The 24,328-nt window shown below is 45.2% G+C and overlaps 1 protein-coding gene across 1 annotated transcript in view; it reads right to left on the minus strand.

Annotated features, from left to right (window-relative positions):
* LOC105478217 (spermine synthase) overlaps window positions 1-21,062 on the minus strand; it is a 57,231-nt gene extending 36,169 nt beyond the window's left edge. Inside the window, exon 1 of the mRNA XM_011735346.2 lies at window positions 20,881-21,062. Within this exon, the coding sequence (XP_011733648.1) occupies window positions 20,881-20,929 (49 nt within the window). The 5' untranslated portion in view covers window positions 20,930-21,062. The remainder of the gene's footprint in view (window positions 1-20,880) is intronic.
* Window positions 21,063-24,328: the final 3,266 nt, after the last annotated feature.

The following is a 24,328-nucleotide window of genomic DNA, read 5'->3' on the forward strand; positions in this document are numbered from 1 at the left end:
AATTCATAGAGATGTAAAGCAGATTAGTGGTTGCCAGAGGCTGGGAAGAATGGTGGGGAGGAATAAGGGTGATGGCTAAGGGGCACAGGGTTTGTTTTTGAGGTGATGAAAATGTTCTAAAGTTGATTGTCATGATGGTCACACAACTCTGCAAATATCCTGAAAGCCACTGAATTGTACATGTTCGATAAAGGAGTTATATGGCATATGAATTATATCTCAATAAAGCTGTTCCCCAAAAATCCCAAACTAACAAGCTGAGCCTTCAGAATCCCACTTACTGCAAGGTTGCCAAGGCAATGGAGAAGTCTCAGAAGTTGGTTTCTCCACTGGCAAGCCACATGTAGAAGAAAGAAAATGGATCCTCATCTCTCACCTTATACAAAAAACGAACTTAAGGTGGATCAAAGACTTACATCTAAAACCTGAAACCATAAAAATTCTAGGAGATAACGATAACATCAGAAAAACTCTTCTAGGCACTGGCTTAGGCAAAGAATTCACGACAAAAGAACCCAAAAGCAAATGCAACAAAACCAAAAACAAACAGGACCCAATTAAACTAAAAAGTTTCTGCACAGCCAAGGAAATAATCATCAAACAGATAACCCAGAGAGTGTGAGAAAATATTTACAAACTATGCATCTGACAAAGAGCTAATATCCAGAATCTACAAGGAACTCAAATCAGCAAGGAAAAAAACAAATAATCTCATCAAAAAGTGGGCAAAGGACATGGGCAACAGACAATTCTCAAAAGAAGATAAACAGCCAACAAACATGAAAAATATGCTCAACATCACTTGTTATCAGGAAAATGCAAAAACCACAATGAGATACCACCTTACTGCTGCAAGAATGACTATTATTAAAAAGTTAAAAAACAATAGATGTTGGTGTGGATGTGGTGAAAGGGGAACACTTTTACACTGCTGGTGGGAATATCAACTAGTACAACCACTGTGGATAACAGCATGGAGATTCCTTAAAGAACTAAAAGTAGACTTACCATTGCATCCAGCAGTCCCATTACTGGGCATATACCCAGAGGAAAAAAAGCCACTATCTGAAAAACAAAGCTGGGCACGGTGGCTCACGCCTGTAATCCCAGCACTTTGGGAAGCCAAGGTTTGAGGTCAGGAGTTCGAGACCAGCCTGGCCAACAGGCTGCAAAACACATTATTTCATTCCTTTTTATGGCTGAGTAGTATTCCATCGTATATATACCACATTTTCTTTCTTTTTTTTTTTTTTTTTTGAGACAGTGTCATGCTCTGTCACCCAGGCTAGAGTGCAGCAGTGTGATCTCTGCTCACTGCAACCTCCGCCTCCTGTGTTCAAGAGATTCTCCTGCCTCAGCCTCCCAAGTAGCTGGGATTATAGGTACGCAACACCATGCCCAGCTAATTCGTGAATCCCCATCGTGAATCCCCAATCGTGAAACCCCATCTCTACTAAAAATACAAAAGTTAGCCCAGCGTGGTGGCACACGCTTGTAATCCCAGCTACTCGGGAGGTTGAGGCAGAAGAATCACTTGAACCTAGGAGGCAGAGGTTGCAGTGAGCAGAGATCAGGCCACTGCACTCCAGGGTGGGCAAAAGAGTGACTCGGTCTTTTAAAAAAAAAAAAAAAAAAAAAAAAAAAAAAAGGCCATTATATGAAAAAGACATGCATACACGTTTATAGCAGCACAATTTGCAATTCAATTTGGAACCATTGAATTTATTTGCAATTCAATTTGGAACCATTGAATTTATATGAAAAAGACATGAATACACGTTTATTGCAGCACAATTTGGAACCAACCTAAATGCCCACTGATCGAGTGGATAAAGAAAACGTGGTATACTGGCCGGACGTGATGGCTCATGCCTGTAACCCCAGCACTTTGGGAGGCCAAGGTGCGGGGATCACTTGAGGTCAGGAGTTCAAGACCAGCCTGGCCAACATGGCAAAACAGCATCTCTACTGAAAATACAAAAATTTGCTGGGTGTGGTGCTGCGTACCTATAATCCCAGCTACTTGGGAGGCTGAGGCGGGAGAATCACTTAAACACAGGAGGTGGAGGTTGCAGTGAGCAGAGATCACACTGCTGCACTCCAGCCTGTGTGACAGAGCAAGACACCGTCTCAAAAAAAAGAAAATGTGGTATATATACCATGGAATACTACTCAGCCATAAAAAGGAATGATATAATGTGTTTTGCAGCAACTTGGATGGAACTGGAAGCCATTAGGCTAAGTGAAGTAATTCAAGAATGGAAAAGCATATCATATATCCCCACCTATAAGTGGGGTGCTAAGCAATGAGGATGCAGACATAAGAATGCCATAATGGACTTTCGGGGCTACGGGAGAAGAGTGGAAAGCGGGTGTGGGAAAAAAGACTACATATTGGGTACAGTGTAGACTGCTTGAGTGACAGGTGCACAAAAATCATCATTAAAGAACTTATCCATGTAACCAAAAACCACCTATACCCCAAAAACTATTGATATAAATATTTTCAATTTTTTGTCCCAGCTACTTGGGAGGCTGAGGCAGGAGAACCACTTGAACCCGGGAGGCGGAGGTTGCAGTTAGCCTAGACTGCGCCACTACACTCCAGCATGGGCGACAGAACAATACTCTATCTCCAAAAAAAAAAAAAGCATATAGCAGGGCAGGTGCTGTGGCTCACACCTGTAATCGCAGCCCTTTGGGAGGCCAAGGCAGGTGGATCGCTTGAGCTCGGGAGCTCGGGAGCTCGAGACCAGCTTGGCCAACATACAGTGAAACCCCATCTGTACTAAAAATACAAAAAAAAAAAAATTAGACAGGCGTGGGGGTGGGCACCTGTAATCCCAGCTACTCAAGAGGCTGAGGCAGAAGAAACGCTTGAACCCAGGAGGTAGAGGTTGCAGTGAGCCAAGATTGCGCCACTGCACTGCCTGGGTGACACAGCGAGGCTCTGTCACACACACACACACAAAAGTATAGGACAAAAATGGATGTATTTTGGGGTTGTCGGTGCTTTCCAGGTGCTTCTGCAAACAGGTGTATTATAGCCTATATACAACCAGATTTTTTCTATCTTTTTGGAAAACATCTAAGGTGGCAACGATATTAAAAACCTGGCCTATATTCACTGTTTTCTAAAATGTAGTAATTTTAACTCAAAGAAGTCATATAATCTTGATCTCTTATTGAGATGACATTTAATTGTGCCATATCACTTCTGTCTATGCTCATATGCAATCACTAACTAAGGCACACATACCTACAGTGAGTCCCAATGAGTCAGGTCCTTGAATAATCTCCTCCCCTTGAGTGTGGGTAGGACTCATGACTTCCTACTAATCAATACAGGATGGCAAGGTGATGAGATTTCACCCCATGGTTATGATATGATAGACTCTGTTTAGCACAGTGGAGTAAGAGATTTTTCTCTTGCCTTGAAAAAGCAGCCACACTGTGAACTACCAGGTGGAAGACCAGGTGGCTAAAGGCCGTGGGCAGTCTCTAGGACCTGAGGAAAGCCCACAACCAAGAGTCGGTAAGAATCTGGTTTCTTCAGTCTTTCAGCTGCAAGAAAGTGGATTCTAATAATCTGAATGAATGTGGAAAAAGATTCTTCCCCAGCAGAGCTTCCAGATGAAAACACAGCCCAGCTTCTGCCACATCCTTTTGAGATCCTTAGAAGCAGACCCAACTGGCCAGGCACAGTGGCTCACGCCTGTAATCCCAGCACTCTGGGAGGCTGAGGCAGGCAGATCATCTGAGGTCAGGAGTTCGAGACCAGCCTGGCCAACACGGCAAAACCCCGTCTCTGCTAAATACAAAAAAAAAGTCGGGTGTGGTGGTGTGCACCAGTATTCCTGGCTACTTGGGAGGCTGAGGCAGGAGAATCACTTGAACTCACGAGGCGGAGGTTGCAGTGAGCCAAGATGGCACCACTGCACTCCAGCCTGGGTGACAGAAAGAGATTCCGTCTCGAAAAAATAAATAAAATAAAAATGGACACAGCTGAGCCATTCTCAGATTATTAATCCACATAAAATGTGATTATGTGTTAGGTGACTACATTTGTGGTAATTTATCGTACAGCAATAGAAAATACATACATACATTCTTACAAAAAAATAGTAATAATAATTGGTTTCTCCTTCTCCTCCACCACAAGCTGCCCACTAGGCACAGGCTCAGATGCAACATGCATCAGGTAAAGGGGCTGCTGTGGTCTTCTCTAAATGTCCCCATCCATCATAGACTACCAAGTATCTGAGTGGCTGTTGTGGGAGAGAATCAGTAAAACATATCTAAACAAAGGTTCTTTGGCCTCAAGGGCTGGGTGGTAGGGAGCGCAAACATGAAACAAAGATTGAGAAACAATCTTTGTCACTGCACAATCACTGTCGCTACACAGTGAGGTGGCTGGTGCCCAGTTCCCACACAGCTTTCCTAACACTAAAGTGCCTGCAGCCAGTCTCAGGTCTCGGTGAGGTATGGCTGCAAAATACAAACAGGGGCCAGTATGGCTGCAAAATACAGACGGGGCCAGGCGTGGTGGTTCACACCTGTACTCCCAGCACTTTGGAAGGCCGAGGCTGGAGGATCACTGGATACCAGCCTGGGCAACATGGCGAAATGCCGGCTGTACTAAAAATAAATGCCGGCTGTACTAAAAATACAAAAGGCTGGGTGTGGTGGCTCACGCCTGTAATCCTAGTACTTTCAGAGGCCAAGGCGGGCAGATCACAAGGTCAAGAGTTCGAGACCAGCCTGAGCAACAAGATGAAACCCTGTCTCTACTAAAAACACAAAAATTAGCCGGGTGTAGTGGCGCATGCCTATAATCCCAGCTACTCAGGAGGCTGAGGCAGAAGAATCGCTTGAACACGGGAGGCAGAGGTTGCAGTGAGCCGAGATCACACCACTGCACTCCAGCCTGGGTGACAAGAGCAAGACTTCATCTCAAAAAATAACAACAATAAAAATAAAAAACTAGCCAGATGCCGTGGTGCATGCCTGTAGTCCCAGCTAGTCAGAAGGCTGAGGCAGGAGAATCGCTTGAGCCCAGGAGGCAGAGGTTGCAGTGAGCTGAGATCTCGCCATTGCACTCCTGTCTGGGTGACAGAAGAGGGACAGTGGCATGAGAAATTTACAGGACTTTAATTTTTATAGCATGGTTTCTGATATTCATAGAGAAGAGCAACCAGACAAGAAAAATTAACTACAGAAGAAAAACACAACACCAACACAGAAATGACACCCAAGCTTTTTTCATGCAAACATGCATTAAGGGAAGCCATATGGGCATGTTTACAGAGTACCAGCCACAATGGCTTAAATGTGCTGCTAATTATTTCACTGCCCTGCCTTGTCATTCCCACTGCAAGGGAGAGCATTTCCCACAGATACTGGGACTGGGGAGGGCAGCACCTTGCTGGTTGCCAAGTGATTCAAACTCACCCATCCTCACCCTTCTGATTTAACCCATATGGAGTCTAGCCAAGACTTAGAAAACAAGGCACAGACAAGATAGTATACTAAAGCCTGCCTTTCCTCTGGAAGGAACATTATCTATTAGTTTGTGGCTGTGAGACACTGAATAACCAGGCCACCTGACCTCTCCTGGAAGGAATCATGCAAACAACACAAGGTATCCTACGATGCTCTTCAGTGGGCCCCGTCAGCTTAAGGACCATGTTTTTTTGAGAAGAGGAAGGAATAAACTCTGTCCCAGAGCTGTGGAAGAGAACCAAGGCAGAGGATTAGGAAAAGAGATAAGAACCCACAGAAAAGCAGAGGGTGGGGATCATGCTACAACCCAACAGAAAGTTAGAGAAGTAACAACAAGAAGGTTTTGAAAGGGGACTTGCAGTGTTTGAGGTCAGGGAACAGGAGATGAGTTAGGAATGCATCTGGACCAGGTAAAGTGATCAGCCCTTACTTTTAGTTCAAAATTGGCATGTGACATGTGGAGACGGCCCCAGCCACCAACCTACCTTCACCCCCTCATGACAGAGGGGCAGGCTGAAACAGAGGACACAGGCTGGCCCTGGTTAAATGACAATGGTTTCCTTTAGCTCCATCCAGAAGGGGAAACAAAATTTCCTTGCCAAAGTAGAAACCATGGGACTGCCAGTTTCATTATATGGGAAGGATGAAATATGCTTTCTGAGCACTGCATCACTATCACGAACATCCAGCTTTCTTCTCACTAACCTTAACTGGGCAGAATCCCTTAGGGGTCATACCATTTTTGTGTTTAAAAATAATTCAAGGCCGGGTGCAGTGGCTCACACCTATAGTCCCAGCACTTTAGGAGGTCAAGGTGGTCGGATCATTTGAGGTCAGGAGTTCAAGACCAGACTGACAAACATGGTGAAACTCCGTCTCTACTAAAATACAAAAATTAGCCAGGCATGGTAGCGGGTGCCTGTAATACAAGCTATTCGGGAGGCTGAGGCAAGGGAATCCCTTGAACCCAGGAGGCAGGGATTGCAGTGAGCCAAGATCACGCCACTGCACTTCAGCCTGGGCAACAGAGCAAGACTCTGTCTCAAAAAAACAATACTTTGAGGGTTCTGTCTGAGCATCTATGCCAGGCTGTGAATCAACAATGAAATAGCATTTCCAAAGATAAAACAGTTTGGACTCTGGGAATTGTGTGGTGTTAAAAAAATATATATATATATATCATATTTATATTAGATGGTCCTTGATACACATGTCGCTGAGGAGGTCCCTCTGCCTTCCCTTCCTGTGGCTTTACCAGGGTACTATTAGCCAAGTCCACATTCAACTGGGCCCCCAAGGAGATTACTCAGCACCTAGGAGGTGCTGGACAAGTGCGTGCCACTGGAGAATAAAGATGAAAGACAAAAGACACAAGTCACAACTACTCAAACACTGAGAGGGCTGTGCGCTATGATGGATTCCAGATGAGAAGGCAGCCATGTGAGGGGCTTGGAAATCTGTACCTCAAAATTTTTCCAGATGACTCTGAAACAGGCAACCAAAATCACTGTACCTAGATGGTCTAAAGGCGGGGTGAGGGGAGGGGGGCAAGCTTTTTCTGTAAAGGGCCACGTGGTAAAGCGTTCAGGCTAACTCAGGTTTCTGTCACATATTCTTTGGTGTGTGTGCTTTACAACCCTTTTAAGATGTAAAGATCATTCTTAGCTGGAGGGTCACGCAAAACTAGGCCAGATTAGCAGAATCTGGTCCAAGAACTTCAGAACATTCTTAGCATTTGAAACTAGAATAATCTGAGGAATATTTCCTATACTCAAGTTAGCAATTTATTGTGTTTAAAAAAGAACAGCTAACAACCAACATAACTAAGACTCCTGCTTTTTAAGGAATACGTGGAAGCAACATTATCAACTAGTATTAACAGAAACCGCATACTAAAGAATGAGAATACTTAAGAGTACCAAATTCCACTTTAAAATCTCAAATCCCTAATCCACACTAGTACTTCAAGAACCTAGAAAAAGAGAAAAGCCCAAAGCAAGAAGAAAAGGATAACAGCAAAAAAAAAAAAAAAAAAAAAAAAAAAAAATCAATAAAATTGGTAAAAACTAGAGGAGAAAAAAATTAAGCAAAGAGCTATTTCTTTGAAAAGATTATTAAGATAAACTCTAGCAAGACTTACAAAGAAAAAACCAAAGATTGCCAATATTAGGAATAACAGGAGATATCACCACGGACACCCTGGAAGCACCAGTAGGATAAGGGAATACTACAACTCTACACACATAAATGTGGCAATTTAAGAATGAAATGGGGCAATTCCTCTAAAAACACAAACTAATGAAATAGGAATGAAAAGAAATTAAAGAATGTGTAAGCAGAAACTCAGTTGTACGTAAGAAAACCCAATTCCCCCTGAGAAAGAGAAAGAGCTGGAGTCCTTTAAAAATTAACTGCCTGTTTTTCTGTGCCTAGTGAGCCTTATCTCTCCTCCTTTCCCAGGCATTGTGAAGACCCTGTTTCTCTAGCTGTGCAGCTGCAAGGTCACTAGACAGATAAACTCAAGTCATAAAACATGTTTTTCCTTGAGAAGTAAGAAATGATGTAATGCATGTCTCAATTACTTGAATAACTGTCTTTGTTTCTTGCTTCTGTAATATGCTTCCCCCTGCACAAATCTCCCCCAGTCCCACGAAATGCTTAAAAGGTAATTAACTCTTTGTTCAGGGCTCAGTCCTTTGGATGTTAATCCAACTGGGCCAGTGCACCTAAATAATAAATATCCTCATGAACCCCATCAGTCTCTCTGATTTCTTATCAATTCCACTACACTACCACAACTCACCCAATATGAAATAACCTGAAGAGTCCTATAACTGTTAAAGAGACTGAATTTATAGCTTAAAAACTCCAGAAAGAGGCCAGGCATGGTGGCTCACGCCTGTAATCCCAGCACTTTGGGAGGTCAAGGTGCATCGACTGCTTGAGGTCAGGAGCTTGAGACCAGCTTGGGCAACATGAGGAAGCCCTGTCTCTACAAAAAATACAAAAATTAGCCAGGGATGATGGTGCATACCTGTAGTCCCAGCTACTTGGAGGGGAGGGGAGGGGTGCTGAGGCAGGAAAATTGCCTGAGCCCTGGAGGTCAAGGCTGCAGTGAGCTGAGGTCACACCACTGCACTTCAGCCTGGGTGACAGAGCAAAACCCTCTCTCAAAAAAACACTCCAGAAAAGAGATGTTGAGACGAAGATGGTTTCACTGGAGAGTTCTACCAAACATTTAAAGAATTAACACCAATTCTACACAATCTCTTCCAGAAGGGAAGGTCTCCCTATTTTATTAAGCCAGTATTATGCTAATACCAAAACCAGACCAAGACAGTCCAAAATAAATTCTATGCACCAATATCCCTCATGTCTATAGACACAAAAATCCTTAACAAAATCATTAGCAAATAGGACTCAGCAATATAGAAAAATTACATGCCACTACCAAGTGAGATTTATTCCAGGTATACAAGGCTAGTTCAACATTCAAAAAAAAAAAAATGTGATCCACCATAATAGGCTAAAGAAAAAAACCCCACATTTTATATTAATTTATGCAAAAAAGAACCTGACAAAATCCAACACTCATTCAAGATAAACACACAAAAATGGGAATAGAAGAGAGCTTTCTCAACTTGATAAAGGGTATCTACAAAAAACTTACAGTTAGCATAATACTCAAAATGGTAAAAGACTGCTCTCCCCCTTAGGTCCAAACAAGGCAAGGATGTCTGTTCTCACAGCTGCTATTCAAGGGTAACCGAAATATAGCCAGCTCAGTAAGGCACATAGATTAACAACTTGCCCAAGGTCACATACACTAGTAGGTAGTGGAACCGGGATTCAAACCCCAACAGTTAGGCTACAAAATTCAGTGTTTTTACGCACAACACTGTTATATATGCAACAAGAATAAGCAAGCCGTTTGTACCATACATCAAAGTGGTTATCTACTTGCCATAATATCAGAGCTGTATCCCCCCTTTCTTTATATTTCCCTAACCCCATAGTGTCAAATGAGCAGATGATGTAAGAAGACAAATGCACAAACCACAACTTGAACAGTTCCTGCAGCCTTCTGAAGCAAAGCCAGACCCTTTGTTCAAAGAAAGAAATTACAGGAACTCCACTAAAAATTTAACAGTCACAAAATTCTTTCTTTCTTTTTTTTTTTTTTAAAAAAAAAATAAAAGTCCCTAAACCTGACAAAAACAAGCAATGGGTAAAGGATTCCCTATTTAATAAATGGTGCTGGGAAAACTGGCTAGCCATAATCAGAAAACAGAAACTGGACCCCTTCCTTACACCTTATACAAAAATTAACTCAAGATGGATTAAGGACTTAAATTTAAAACCCAAAACCATAAAAACCCTAGAAGAAAACCTAGGCAGCAATGCCATTCAGGACACAGGCAAGGGCAAAGACTTCATGACAAAAAAAAACACCAAAAGCAACTGCAACAAAAGCCAAAATTGACAAATGGGATCTAATTCAACTAAAGAGCTTCTGCAACAGCTAAAGAAACTATCATCAAAGTGAACAGGCAGGCAACCTACAAAATGGGAGCAAAGTTTTGCAATCTACTCTTCTGACAAAGGGCTAATATCCAGAATCCACAAAGAACTTAAATTTACAAGAAAAACACAACCCCATCAAAAAGTGGGTGAAGGATATGAACAGACACATCTCAAAAGAAGACATTTATGCAGCCAACAAACATATGGAAAAAAAGCTCATCATCACTGGTCATTAGAGAAATGCAAATCAAAACCACAATGAGATACCATCTCATGCCAGTTAGAATGGTCCTTATTAAAAAGTCAGGAAACAACAGATGCTGGAGAGGATGTGGAGAAATAGGAATGCTTTTACACTGTTGGTGGGAGCGTAAATGAGTTCAACCATTGTGGAAGACAGTGTGGCGATTCCTCAAGGATCTAGAACCAGAAATACCATTTGAGCCAGCAATCCCATTACTGGGTATATACCCAAAGGATTATAAATCATTCTACTATAAAGACACATGCATAAGTATGTTTATTGAGGTACTATTTACAATAACAAAGACTTGGAACCAACCCAAATGCCCATCTATGATAGACTGGATAAAGAAAATGTGGCATATATACACCATAGAATACCATGCAGCCATAAAAAGTAATGAGTTCCTGTCCTTTGCAGGGACATGGATGAAGCTGGAAGCCATCATTCTAAGAAAACTAACACAGGAACAGAAAACCAAACACCATATGTTCTCACTCATAAGTGGGAGATGAACAATGAGAACACATGGACATAGGAAGGGGAACATCACATACCTCGGCCTGTCAGGGGGTGGGGGGCAAGGGGAGGGAGAGCATTAGGACAAATGCATGCAGGGTCTAAAACCTAGATGACAGGTTGACAGGTGCAGCAAACCACCATGGCACATATATACCTATGTAACAAACCTGCACGTTCTGCACTGCATCCCAGAACTCAAATTAAAAAAAAAAAAAAAAAGTCCTGTCATATTCTTGCATCTCATACCAAAGGGAGTTAATAGTAAGCTCTTTCCTCTCTCTTCTCAACACCAACTCTCAAGCTCCAAATCAGACAAACCCCCACGAAGGAACAAACATTTGGACTGACAAACCCATGACCATCTTCCTCAAAACCCCACATGCAACTGGGCCACTTAGCTATTGCATTATACAGTTAAAAGATTCAATGTTAAGCCATTTATGAAACTTCAGACAGGTACTGCAGTGTGCGCCAGTAATACCAGTGACTCAGGAGTCTCAGATTGGAGGATCCCTTGAGTCCAGGAGCTCAAAATCAGTCTGAGCGACACAGCAAGACCCCATCTTTGAAAAACAAAAACAAAAAACCATGCTACCACTGTTTCCAAAGCATGATCCAAGGCACTGGCCCTGAAAATATAGGTTGCATATCCTTTATCCAAAATGCTTGGGACCAAAAGTGTTTTGGATTTTTTTTTTTTTCCATTTTGGAATATCTGCATTGCACTCACTGACTGTTAAGTCCCTAATCTGAAAATCCCGAATCAGCATTTTTTTGTGTTACGTCGGTGCTCAAAGTTTCAGATTGTGGAGCATTTCAGATTAGGGATGCTCAACCTGTACACTTAAAAAAAAGGATTGAGGAACATTTCTATATTCACCTCTTAAGGCCAGCAAAGGAATTTGGTATGCCCACAGGCACATCAGTCTTGTTTGAACACTGTGATCTACAGTCCTTCTAGAAGGGAGAATTCAGTATTAAATATAGCATTGTTCTAGGAATTGCTCAGGATTCTCAATGGAGAAATTTTCATTTAAGAAAAAAAATGGAGTCATGAAACACAAGTAATTGATATCTTAAATCCAAGTGTCCTTTTAAAATTCTGCTTTAATAACTTAGGAAGGAGGTCCTTTAAATAAAGTAGACCAACCTTCAAAACACAGGCCAACCCATTATTTTCTGCCTCTTCTCTTGCCAGCAGAGCTTTCGTTACCCTTCAAGTAAGTTAAATTCACACCTCTTTATAACTGAGCATCTTTATCCACTGGCACAATTTCAAAGTACTCGGCCCTAAGCATCGCAATTAGTGTTAGGTATTTTATGTATCATTTGACACTCTTCCAAACATTTTATTGGACATTCCACCCAACGACACAGTGTGTGGGATTTTAGCATCATTAGCACCTCCATGGAGAGGGAAAAATTAAGGTGTGTGTAAAACTACCCAGAGTCAAGTCAGTTCAGGAATCTAGAACATGTTACTGGCTCTTACCAGCTCCTTTTGAATCTGTGGCTTAGCACGTAAACACATTTATCAACAGCATCACCACTAGCTAGCTCGGTGGCTCCTTCCGGAACACAGATGACAGTGTCAATTTAATGAAATCCAGGCCCACAACACCTCAGGGCCACAGAGCTGTTTTTCCTGGGGTCTGGAAAAGTGCCTAGTTGTGAGGGTTTTCAAGAGCATTTGTGCATGGTTTACATACTTGGTTTGCAGATTCAATTGAGGAGGTTTCCTGACTTTTCAAAAGAACTGAGTCTGTAACTACCACGAAATGGTGGTCGGAGCCACAGCGCACACCAGCAGGCTTAGGTTACAACTGCAGTGAAATAGTGAATTAAAACACCTGGAATATGCAGAGACTCCAAAAACTAAACTCAGTAATAACTTTATTGATGTTTTTAGACAGATATCAGTAACTTTATAACTAATCTTTATATGTGAAAGATTAGTATAACCATGGTGATCACAATTAAAATGATAAAGCCCATAATTTCAAACCTTCTGGATACCAAGTCCAAAATCAAAAGCTCTAACTTTTTAAAGCTATTAGAGAACACAGCATTTTAATCTTTATCTCCTGAGAAGGTAGCTAAGGCCTGAAACTGCCAATTCAAATACAACGGAGTAAAGTACATACTAAGGGGATGAGAAGATTCCCAACTGGTAACTCCCCCACTGCAAATGCAAAAGTGACTTTCTACAAAAAAAAAAAAAAAAAAAAAAAAAAAAAAAAAAAAGAGAGAGACAAATTGACTACCGGTTATTAAATTAGAATGTCTCACGCAGGGCTTCTGATTACTTGAAAAAGTACTCCTCCCTTGTTAGCAAGGATGGGGGTCACTCCTAGTGCCTTGATCATGGAGTCAATTTCTTAAACAGCTATCATCCCTTCCAAAGCATTTTAAACAATACTGAACTACCCAATGAGAACTAGATGAGGATTACAGATATAAAGTGGAAACTAAAATCTTACCATATGCTACCTCCATAGGTTTAAGGAAATCGGTATGACTTGGAAACTACAATCTAAAAAGAATCATTACGGTTTACTCAATTTTTTAATGGCAAGCCCACAAAACTAATTCCCCGAAACGTGAGGTTATTCAGCCTGGAGTCATATGGAGCATAATCTGTGCAATTAAGAATCTTTTGCAGAGTTGGGACAAGAGGATTAAAAAAAAAAAAAGTCACAAAGCAAAAGAGCATGCCAAAGGCAGGCAATGCCAACAAGGGATCTCCCGGAAGCAGTCCATAAAATATTTTCAAACACAATTAACGCATGAGAATTCCTATGTAAAGCAACAAAAAGTCTTCCCCCAAAGCTGTCAAATCCTGAGTCCAGGTGCTTCCTGGCTACTGGGAAGCACAAGGAATAAATTGGGGCAAGAGGAAAAACCCGGTAGAAATTGACCGTGTATGTGTTGATACAGAGTTTAGACTTCATCCATGGGGTAACAGGGACCCACGGAAGGGTTTTTAAATGGGAAAAGGACAGGGATCCTGTTGTGTTCCTAATGATCGAGCCCATCCCCAAATGGAGACAAATGGGGAGATTGTAGCCAGGAAACTAAAGTAAGGAACAGGTGGTGAGCAACAAATTTGAGAACACTGGCAGGCAGAAGCCGCAGGACTTAATGACTGACTAGGCTGACTGGTTGGGCTGAGTGAGGTAGGTGTGCCAAAGGTTTCGGACAAGTTTTCGTTGCTGTTGTTTTAAATGAGGAACCTACTAGAGGAGTTCTCATACTTTAATCAGCAACAGAATTACTGTGAGGAAGATGATTAAAAATGCAAAATCCAGGAACTCACCCCCCTCCACCAACTGTGATTCAGTCCGTGTAGAGTAGGGCCCAAGCATGCATTCCCCACTCCCAGTCATCAGCCCCGAAAGGCTTCATGGTTAAAGCAACGGCGTCTGCGCCTGCGGTGTTATCACAATGGAGGATTAAAGTATAGTGGGACGGGATAATAATGCTGAAGGAGGGGGAGGAAGGAAGCTTTCTCTACTCTTGAGAAAGCTAAATGCAATCTGAACTACATTGTTTAGGTTTTATTATTTAGACAGTTATAGCTATTTAAAACACACAAAGAAGACATGCTTCCACCAGAAGGCAGCTCAAATACAGGGGAGCGTGGGAGCTAATTAAAAAGGGCGATGGTTCAGGAAATCAGGGAGGGAAGGTCACCTCAAACCACAGGCTCAGTTGAGTAGGAAGCGATGACCAAGCTCCTAACAGACCCCAGTGCCAACCTTAACAGAAAGACAGGGCCCATCCTCCTTCCCTGCCTAACAATTTGTGGGCATAACTGACACTTCCAAGAAGGACCAGGGAAATTTTGCTGATGATCTGTCATCCAAATTACTGAAATGGTCTAGTATGAATTTAAACCAGGGTTTCTCTGGGCACTATGGACATTTTGGGCTGTCAATGCTGTTGGGGAGTTGTCCTGTGCACTGCAGGACGTACTAGATGCTAGTAGCATCTCCCCAGTTGTGACAACCAAAAATGTCTCCAGAAATTGCCAGATGTCACCCACAGAGGGAAGCACCCACATTGAGAATCACCGCCTTAAACTAAGAGGCTTCAGAATCGTGGAAGCAGAACCAGCCTTCCAATCAAACACATGGCTTTGAATTCCAGCTCTGCCACTCAAAAAGTAAAAAACCTCAGGTGGGCCTATTTATTTGTCTTTAAAATGGGGAGAACAAGACTTACCACGGGTTATTCTGAGGATTTACCTAAAATAATGCACAAAGCACTCAGGGCAACACCTAGCCCCTGTGGCAATTACTAAGTACAACTTTTATGTTTTCAAAGATTTCAAAGAGCCGCTTTTGTTTTTTGAAGAGGAACTAGGGACATGTGCCTCCAGCATTGGCCTTGGGTGAAAACCTACACCCCCTAAAAGGAACACACAATCTACAGAACAGGCTGCCTCAGTCCTCCCCCTCCCCAGCCTGGGGGTCTGAACCTGGGGTCCATGGATGCTCAAGTAGTCAATGGATACAATTCAGGGGACCTGTGAACTTGAATGGAAAAAAAAAACCACACAGACTTTTTTTTTTTTTTTTTTTTTTTTTGAGACGGAGTCTCGCTCGGTCGCCCAGGCTGGAGTGCAGTGGTGCGATCTGCGCTCACTGCAAGCTCCGCCTCCCGGGTTTACGCCATTCTCCTGCCTCAGCCTGAGTAATTGGGACTGGCTAGTTTTTTGTATTTTTTAGTAGAGACGGGGTTTCACCATGTTAGCCAGGATGGTCTTGATCTCCTGACCTCGTGATCGGCCTCCCAAAGTGCTGGGATTACAGGCTTGAGCCACTGCGCCCGGCCGACTTATTTTCACTAATAGAAATTTAGCACTTTCTTCAGTTATGCTTGGAGGCCAAAAATCACACATTGTCAACTACACCTGGTCATTGTCACAAAAATCAGGTTTTTCTCCTTGCCTAACAATTTGTTAAATATCAGTTTTGCTCAGGTCTACTTTGAGATTATGAAAGTTATTAGCCTTGCTGCTACATCTTATTTGATGTGTTAATAAAGAAGCACATGGGCTGGGCACGGTGGCTCACACCTGTAACCCCAGCACTTTGGGAGGCCAATGCGAGTGGATCACGAGGTCAGGAGTTCGAGACCAGCCTGGCCAACATGGTGAAACCTCGTCTCTACTAAAAATACAAAAATTTGCCGGGCGTGGTGGTGCGTGCGTGCCTGTAACCCCAGCTACTCCAGAGGCTGAGGCAGGAGAATTGCTTGAACCTGGGAGGCGGAGGTTGCAGTGAGATTATGCCATTATTACACTCCAGCTCTGGGCGACAGAGCAAGACTGGGGGGTGGGGAGTGGGGGAGAAGCGAAGCACATGTTACCATACCACACATCTGGGGGTTTTGTATTTTTAACACGGTATTTTTAATTGGGTTATTGTATGCATTTAAAATTCATACTCTGAGAAGAGGCCCACAGGCTTCCCTGATGAGGGTCAAAGGTACAACAGAACCCCCTACCCCAAACCTTCTCTGCTAAGCCCATAATTCCCAAGTAGCCTTCTGTTCTTAAATTATTAAACAAGATTTGTTATAAAATTTGTGAATTTGAGCGACACAAATCACTTTGTTTCCCTGCACAAATCATATAGCAATGGTCCAAAGGACAGACCTAACAGTATCTGCCATGTTTCTGAATTCAGGACCATCCTCATAATTCTACAAGGTAATTGAGTGTCTCACTTTCCCCTAATTGACGTGAACCAGCATTCCACCTTTACCGTAACATAAATTTGATCTATTTAATCGGCATATACCAAATATCTACCATGTACCAGAGCTGTCTCCAGGATGCAGACCCTGGTGGAGGTCTGCCTTCAAAAGATATGCCCAGCCCAGGGGAAAAAATGGACGTGGGATTGCCAGACCTTTTCAGAGCTGGCTGGCCTGTTAGAGACATTCCATTCCAACATGGCGAGAAGAGGCTATAGACACTCACTCACCACCGTTTTTGTGTGTGAGTTTTTGTTTTTTTGAGAGTCTCTCTGCAGCCCAGGCTGGAGTGCAGTGGCACAATCTGGGCTCAGTGCAACCTCCACCTCCCTGGTTCAAGCAATTTTCTTGCCTCAGCCTCCAGAGTAGCTGGGACTACAGGTAAGGGCCACCAACTCCCAGCTGATTTTTGTATTTTTAGTAGAGATGGGGTTTCATCATGTTGGCCAGGTTGGTCTCAAACTCCTGTCCTCAGGTGATCTGTCCACCTCGGCCTCCCAAAGTGCTGGGATTACAGGCGTGAGTCACCACACCTGGCCCTTGTTTTTGAGAGAGTTTCACGCCATTGTCCAGGCTGGAGTGCAGTCTCGACTTCCTGGGCTCAGGGGATCTCCCGCCTCAGCCTCCCAACTAGCTGGGACTGCAGGTACAGAAAACCCACCACACCTGGCTTTTTTTTGGAGACAGGTTTTTCCCATGTTGTCCAGGCTGGTCTTGAACTCTTGGGCTCAAGCACTTCGCCCACCTCAGCCTCCCAGAGTGCTGGGATTACAGGCATGCGGCATCGCGCCCGGCCTCTCACTCACCCTCTGGATACCCAGGCATCCTGCCTAGCACATGGGGCTAGGAACAGACCACGATTCCTCCACCAGCTCAGATATGCCTACACTATCTAAACATGGGACAAGTTTATTCCTGTTAGCCTCAGGCTAAGTCACAAAATGGTTTTTGGGCTCAAGAGTCCTTAGAGTCCAATACTTCACTTACAAGATGACCACAGATGAGTTGTCTTGTTAAAAGCAAAAATAAAAATGTCCTGGGTTACACCTCATCAGCCATAACACTAAACCAGCACCACCGAGCCCCATCTACAGTTGCTCTTGGTGGGCTGGTGGCTGCTGCGCTCCCAACACAGTAACAACATAATAACTAAGTGGTTCGAGTTTAATTCCACTAAAATCACATCATGGAACTGGAACATTAGAAAGGATTACTGACAAACGGGGAAAAGAAGAACATGAATCCAGGCTCCACAGGCATTTGACTCACCCTTGAGTCACGTCCAATATTCACATGCCAAGAGTAATGCCTTTTGACTCATTATCAATTAAATGTTTTTGGAGACCTCACAAGTCGATTTTTCACCAAGCTCCCCTTACTAAAAACTACACGAACTTAGATCCCAATCTAGCCACGATCTCTTTATTTTTCAAATGTGGATACTGACAGTAAGGTCAACGTGCTTCACCCCAAATAAAGTGATGGGAGAGAATACAATATGAATTGGAGTTCTTACGCCCAGAACACTTGTAATGACTCAAGGTCTGACAGATGCATACATACACACATTCCCCACCCTCCCACGCATGTAATATTTCTTTCTAGAATGTTCACCTTGCCATCAAAGCTTTCTCATCTTTAAGAACAGATGGGGAATTAAAATATTAACAGCTTATGTTTCACCTTTCCCTCTTAAGGTTCTATTCTGCTCTACACACGTCTTTATCATCAATCTTTTTACTTCCTCTTTGCACAACTAAATTATTAAGATGCCACTTCCACACCTTTCCAATTTAGAAAAGGCCAGTTTCTCCTCCTGCCTCCCACACTAGGGATCCATGGTTCTCCTGGACAGTGTCAGCCCAAAGTGTTAAAAATCTCTTAGTTTTTCTTCATTCGCTTTTTTCCCACTTTAACAAAACAACAAAAACATCCCATTGTGAACCAACACTTCAAGAGGCTAAATCTAAATTTGGCCAAGGAGGTTTAAGGACAAAGGGAAGTGCCAGAGTCTTTGGGCCCCATGCTGAGATCACCCTCCTCAAAGCGTAAAAGAAAACCCATGAACAGGCCGGGCACGGTGGCTCATGCCTGTAATCCCAGCCCTCTGGAAGGCTGAGGCAGGCGGATCACTTGATGCCAGGAGTTTGAGACCAGCCTGGCCAACATGGTGAAACCCCGTCTCTACTAAAAAAAAAAAAAAAAAAAAAAATTACAAAAATTAGCTGGGCATGGTGGCTCAAGTCTGTAATCCCGGCTACTTGGTAGGCTGAGGCACAAGAATTATTTGAACCCAGGAGGTGGAGGTTGCAGTGAGCTGAGATCGTGCCACTGCACTCCACCCTGGGCGACAGAGTGAGACTCCATCTCAGAGGAAAAAAAAAAAGTTAAGAAAATCCATGGACGATAAATACAGGTGAGTGTTCACAAGGTGCTCACAACAGGGACACTTCCCAGACTCACCCCTTACTAGTTGGGTGACCATAATACACTAACCGCTAAATTCAGTATGCCAGAGCTTTCATTAACCATTCAGCCCTAGGGCTGGCAGGGTAATTAATGAAACCTTGGCTCTTCAGCTCCACCACTCAAGCACCATTTTATCTCTAGCAGTCTCCCTGCCCTACATCCTTACCTAAGAAATGTGGGGACTAAAATTAACATGCTTTGTTTTCTCCAAGTCACTTCAGACCACCTAAATACACTGATATTGCTTAAAAACCCTACAGTGTGCTCCACAGCTACTCCCTTAAGAGTAAAAACCCGAACAGGTGTACACTGTTTTTTTTTTTTTTTTTTTCTTTTTAATGGACGGGGAAGACTCAGAAAGGTTAACATAAACCCAAGATCACACGCAGAGCCCATCAGGAAGAAGCCAGACTCAAACCCAGGTGTTGCTCCAAATCCTCAGCCTTTACTAAATCTTGCGCGTTCGGAGATCCTTTAAATTTGAGGGAGAAAATGCAAAGTGAGTACTCAGAAATTCAGAAAGAAAAAGTCAGTGTTAAAAATGGTAAGAGAAAAGCCTGCTCTATCCAATTCGAGGAAAACTGTGGGAAAACCAAGGTATGAGCGAGACACTCCAAGTGGAACCTATGGGAAGTGCAGATTCAAGTCTGCGGCAGTCACAGGTTTAAAAGCCACCAGAAAAAGAAAGGGCAGTTCTATCTTTCCCGCGACTCCCACCCCCACGACAGAGGCATACCGAGAAAAGAAGCCTGCAAAGTATCACTCCCCTTCAAATTTCCTGCACACAGTTCCGACTTCAGCAGGCCTCTCTCTTCTGGTCGGCTTTTTTTTTTTTTTTTTTTTTTTTGAGACAAGGTCTTGCTCTGTCGCCCAGGCTGGAGTGCAATGGCGCGATCTTTGCTCACTGCAATCTCCGCTTCCCGGGTTTCAGCGATTCTCCTGCCTCAGCCTCCCGAGTAGCTAGGATTACAGGCGCCCGCCACCACGCCCGGCTAATTTTTGTATTTTTAGAAGAGACGGGGTTTCACCATGTTGGCCAGGGTGGTCTCGAACTCCTGACCTCGTGATCTGCCCGCCTCGGTCTCCCAAAATGCTGGGATTACAGGCGTGAGCCACCGCGCCCGGCGGACTCTTTTGATAGCTCCCCGATTCGGGGTGTAAACGATTCCCGCGCCCAGACCTCATGCCTCCCCACCCCCAATAATAATAATCGTTTCCTTTTCCCGTCCCCCAGTTCCTTTCCGGGGTATCCGTCTCCTACGCAGTCGGCTGAGAATTCTGCAAGCGCTGCGCGTCCGCAGACCTTTCCACAGCCCCATCTCCCTGTGAGGGGAAACCCCCGCCCCCAAGAGAGAAATTTACCCGCCTGCAAGAACAGGAAAAGGTCGCGCGGGCAGCCCCGCTCGGCGCACGCCCCCAGCCCGGGCTCGCCGCGCGGGTCACGCCTCGCTCCGCCGCAATCCCTACAACCCTCGTCCCATGGGGGGTCTGCCCGCGCCCGGCAGCCCGGGGAATCCCCGAGCGGGAGTGCGAAGGCGGCGAGCCCGCTTTGGAGCACGGGTGGACGGCCAGGGCCCGGAAGGGCGGCGCGGCTGGCGGGCACCCGGGACTGCCCCTCCAGGCCCCGAGCTGCGGCCGGGACCGAGCGTGGCGCGAGCAGGAGCGCGGCCTCCGCCCGGCCGCCGGTGCACGCGGCCCCGCAGCGCGCTGTGCTCGGCAGCCCGGGAGACTGCGGCGCCGCGCGGGCCGCCCGCATTGTTCGGCCCGCGGCGCACGCCCCGCCCGACCCCGGCCCCAGCCCGCCAGGCGGCGGGAGCGGCGGGGATGGCCGCGCAGGTGGCGGCGGGCGCCCTCACCTTTGGCGCCGAGCATGAAGTCGAGCGTGCTGTGCCGTGCTGCTGCCATAGTGAGGCGAGGCCCTGTGCCATGCCTGGGGGAGCGGCCGCGGGAGACTGGGGGGCCGCGCGGCGTGTCAGGCTGCGGCCGGCGGGGAGTGCGCTGCGCCCGGGGAGGCCAGGACTAGGAGGTGGGAGGGGCCGCCGGGAGAGACCCGGGGCGCGGGGGCGGGGCCGGTCCCGCCTCCGGGAGGGAGGAAGCCAGGACGCCTCCAGCCCCGAACTTGGAGCGCCGGGTGTGAGGCCTCGCTAATGGTGGAAACGTGGGCGCCGTGCTCCCCGGCGTGCGTCACCAATGGCCGCGCCCTGCTCCAAGGCTCGCGCGGCCGCTCCCGCCATCCGTTAGGTCACCTTAGGTTTAAACAGCGCAGCAGGACTTCCGGGGGGCCCACCCCCTACGCTTCCCCACACACCTCTCCCCAAGCCAAGGCCCCTCTTATTTCCTGGCGGAGTCGGGAAAATCAAATGAGATCCACCCCTGTAGTCTAAGAGTACTGCTTGGCTTTTCTTACAATGCTGCAGTTAAACCCATTCGGATTATTACCATTATTAGCAAGGGTCTGCTTTGCATTTGAGGACTGAATAGAAAGCGCTTGGGCATTTACGTTGTCTACGTTTTCACGCAAAATAAGAAAGAGGGAGAAGCCCGTAAGAGGACAGCATTGCTGTTAATATTGAATTAGGAAACTGCGGACTCCGGAGTTCCTCGTCTAGCAGGACTCCATCACTGGCGCCTCTATTCATGGCAATAGCCTTTGCGGTGGGCTTATTTTTGACACTGGGGTTATGGCTGCTGTTCAACAAAATAATGGCAAAGGGGAGAGAGCATGAGCGTCTGAACTAAAATTATTCTTTATTGCACTGACAACATCCCTGGGCAAATGCCTCCATCATCCTGTCAGGCTTTTGTGCCTCTCAACGGCCACAGGAATTGCTGTAATGGTTAGACAAAATTTAAATCAATGAACTCATGGGCCTCCACAAAAGCAACGAAGAACCTGGATATTAAATTCATCTCTCCCCCAGGCAACAGCTGTTTTGCTGAGTTCTTCACCCTTCTACAAAAACTGGGCAGTGCCTTCACAAGTGTTCAACAAGGGTCTGTTGAACAGACCTTTCTCTCTTAAGAACTGGATCTTTTTCTAGGACCTGCATTAATTTTTGTCTACCCATGGCCACCTGTTTGTTATTCTGCATGTCTTCCTTTCTTCTGTGTGTCCTAGGTTCTCAATTTTGTTAGCTATTGCAATTCTCATCCTTCAGTTATCTATGTCAGTCTGCAGCTCCTCTTTCTTCCTAGGATGTTCTCCACTTCTTGCCATTCCTCTGGAGTCAGGTCACTGACAATAGAGTTGTCTTTGTCCTGCATGTTGCAGGGGCAGTAGGGCTCCATGGGCCTCAGGTATGCCTTTCCCCACTCAGCACCAGTGTGGGCCTCACGTCAAAAGGACCCTGCATTTGGTTTAATTCTCTGTTGCCATCTTGAAATTCTTAATTCTTGAACGAGGGGCCCCATGTTTTTATTTTGCACTTGGCCTGCAAACTATGTAGCTGGTTATGCTCTGCAGCTTGTGTCTGGCAGCACAGGTGGCCCTAGGGCTCAGGCTTGAAATCTCATCCCCAGCACTTGTACCTCACCTTGTTTCCTGCAAGGTACAAAGTAGGGATGAAAATCCTGAGATGCTTTGCTTAACTTATCAGACAGCCATAACAAAAGTGGAGTTTAACAAATGCGTCATTGGCTGGGCATGGCTCATGCCTGTAATCCCGACATTTTGGGAGGCCGAAGCAGGTGGATTGCTTGAGGCCCGGAGTTGGAGACCAGCCTGGTCAACATGGTAAAATCCCATCTCCACCTAAAATACAAAAATTAACTGGGCTTGGTGGCACACACCTGTAATCCCAACTACTTGGGAAGCTGAGGCATGAGAATCACTTGAACCTAGGAAGTGGAGGTTGCAGTGAGCCGAGATCATGCCACTGCACTCCAGACTGGGTAACAGAGCAAGACTGTCTAAAAAAACAAACAAAAAAACCACAACAAATGCTTCATGATGTTAGCACAACATCAGAGTTAAATTGGCCTCGATATGGAACCAACATTGTTGGGGTAACATTAGGAGTTATTGCAAGGATGTTCCCAATGCACGTCCTACTTACCAGTAACATAATCCTGCTCGAGGCCTCTTTTAAACACTCCAATTGAGCTGTGAGTATCTATTTGGATTTGGGAACATGTTCTCATTACCTGAGTTTTATAATCTAGGCCTGACTTCCAGGCCTGTTTCAGGACTAATAATCATGTTGTTGTGGTAATTGTGTTACAGTCGACCAGTGGATCCTGTGCAGAGTCTTAAATACTGCACAGCTGTTATCAGACACGTCAGCAACTCGTCCTGCAACAAAAGACTCAGCAGAGACTAGATTTACCCTAGTCCGACTAGAGCCTGCATTCTTGAGACAGTCTTGCCAATGGTGAAAATGTGGATATCGTGTATTCGTGTCCTGCAGCCTGCCGCTGACTGCTCTTGCCAGAAAAGTAAGACTGAGAAAGAGTAAAGCAGTCCTGCCTTCACGGTGCTGGCCAGGCACTCACAGTTGTGCCTGGGTGTCCTGTTGAACAGAAACGACTCCCGAGAACACCAACATCAGGCAAGGCCACTCTATGACAAGGAGGGTACAAAACACAAACAAGACCACTCTGTAATCATGTCTGAACACGGAGAAAACATAAGCCTTGTCCAAACCACAAATGTGACCAAACACCACCTCAGCCCCCAATCCTGGCTAATATGAGTGACTGCTGCTTCTTTACCAACCACAGCTATAGCCTGGCTCTAATTTTCTCTGCTTCTAGAGAACATTTGTTAAACCATCCAATCATAGAATTCCCCCCACCCCCACCCCCCGCACCAGCTTCCAATCCAGAGCAACGCCTGGCTTCCCTAAACGCTCCCCAAAACCACCTGACACAGTGTCGTGTCAGATGCCTATTAACTTCAGTAGGGATGGCACCAGGTTCAAGGGGCCAAAGAAGAGACTCAGAGACAGAGTTTACTGGTAACTTACATACGGGGACGATCCAGTGGCAGTGGGTTCAACAGGAGAACACCCTCCCCCTAACAACCTGGCAACCTTCATTTACCCTAAACAAAGGGCCTCAATCCCCTTCAGGACCCACACTGCTTTGGCCAGGCCAGAAGCTCAGATGTTCCCCATGGATAAGGAATGACTCTCTGGTTGGCCATGCTGGGAACTCCAAACACACATTCAGGTGCACTTGACATATGGGGTCATTCTCACCTGACAGGTTATCGCTGCTGGGGTGCCTCTAACATACCCAGGTGCAAATCCTCTAAGTCGTCCTTTCTCACACCCTCTTATTGAGAGCCCCCGCCCCATCACCGCC

This window comes from Macaca nemestrina, chromosome X (genome assembly GCF_043159975.1).
Source record: "Macaca nemestrina isolate mMacNem1 chromosome X, mMacNem.hap1, whole genome shotgun sequence".
Taxonomy (NCBI): domain Eukaryota; kingdom Metazoa; phylum Chordata; class Mammalia; order Primates; family Cercopithecidae; genus Macaca; species Macaca nemestrina.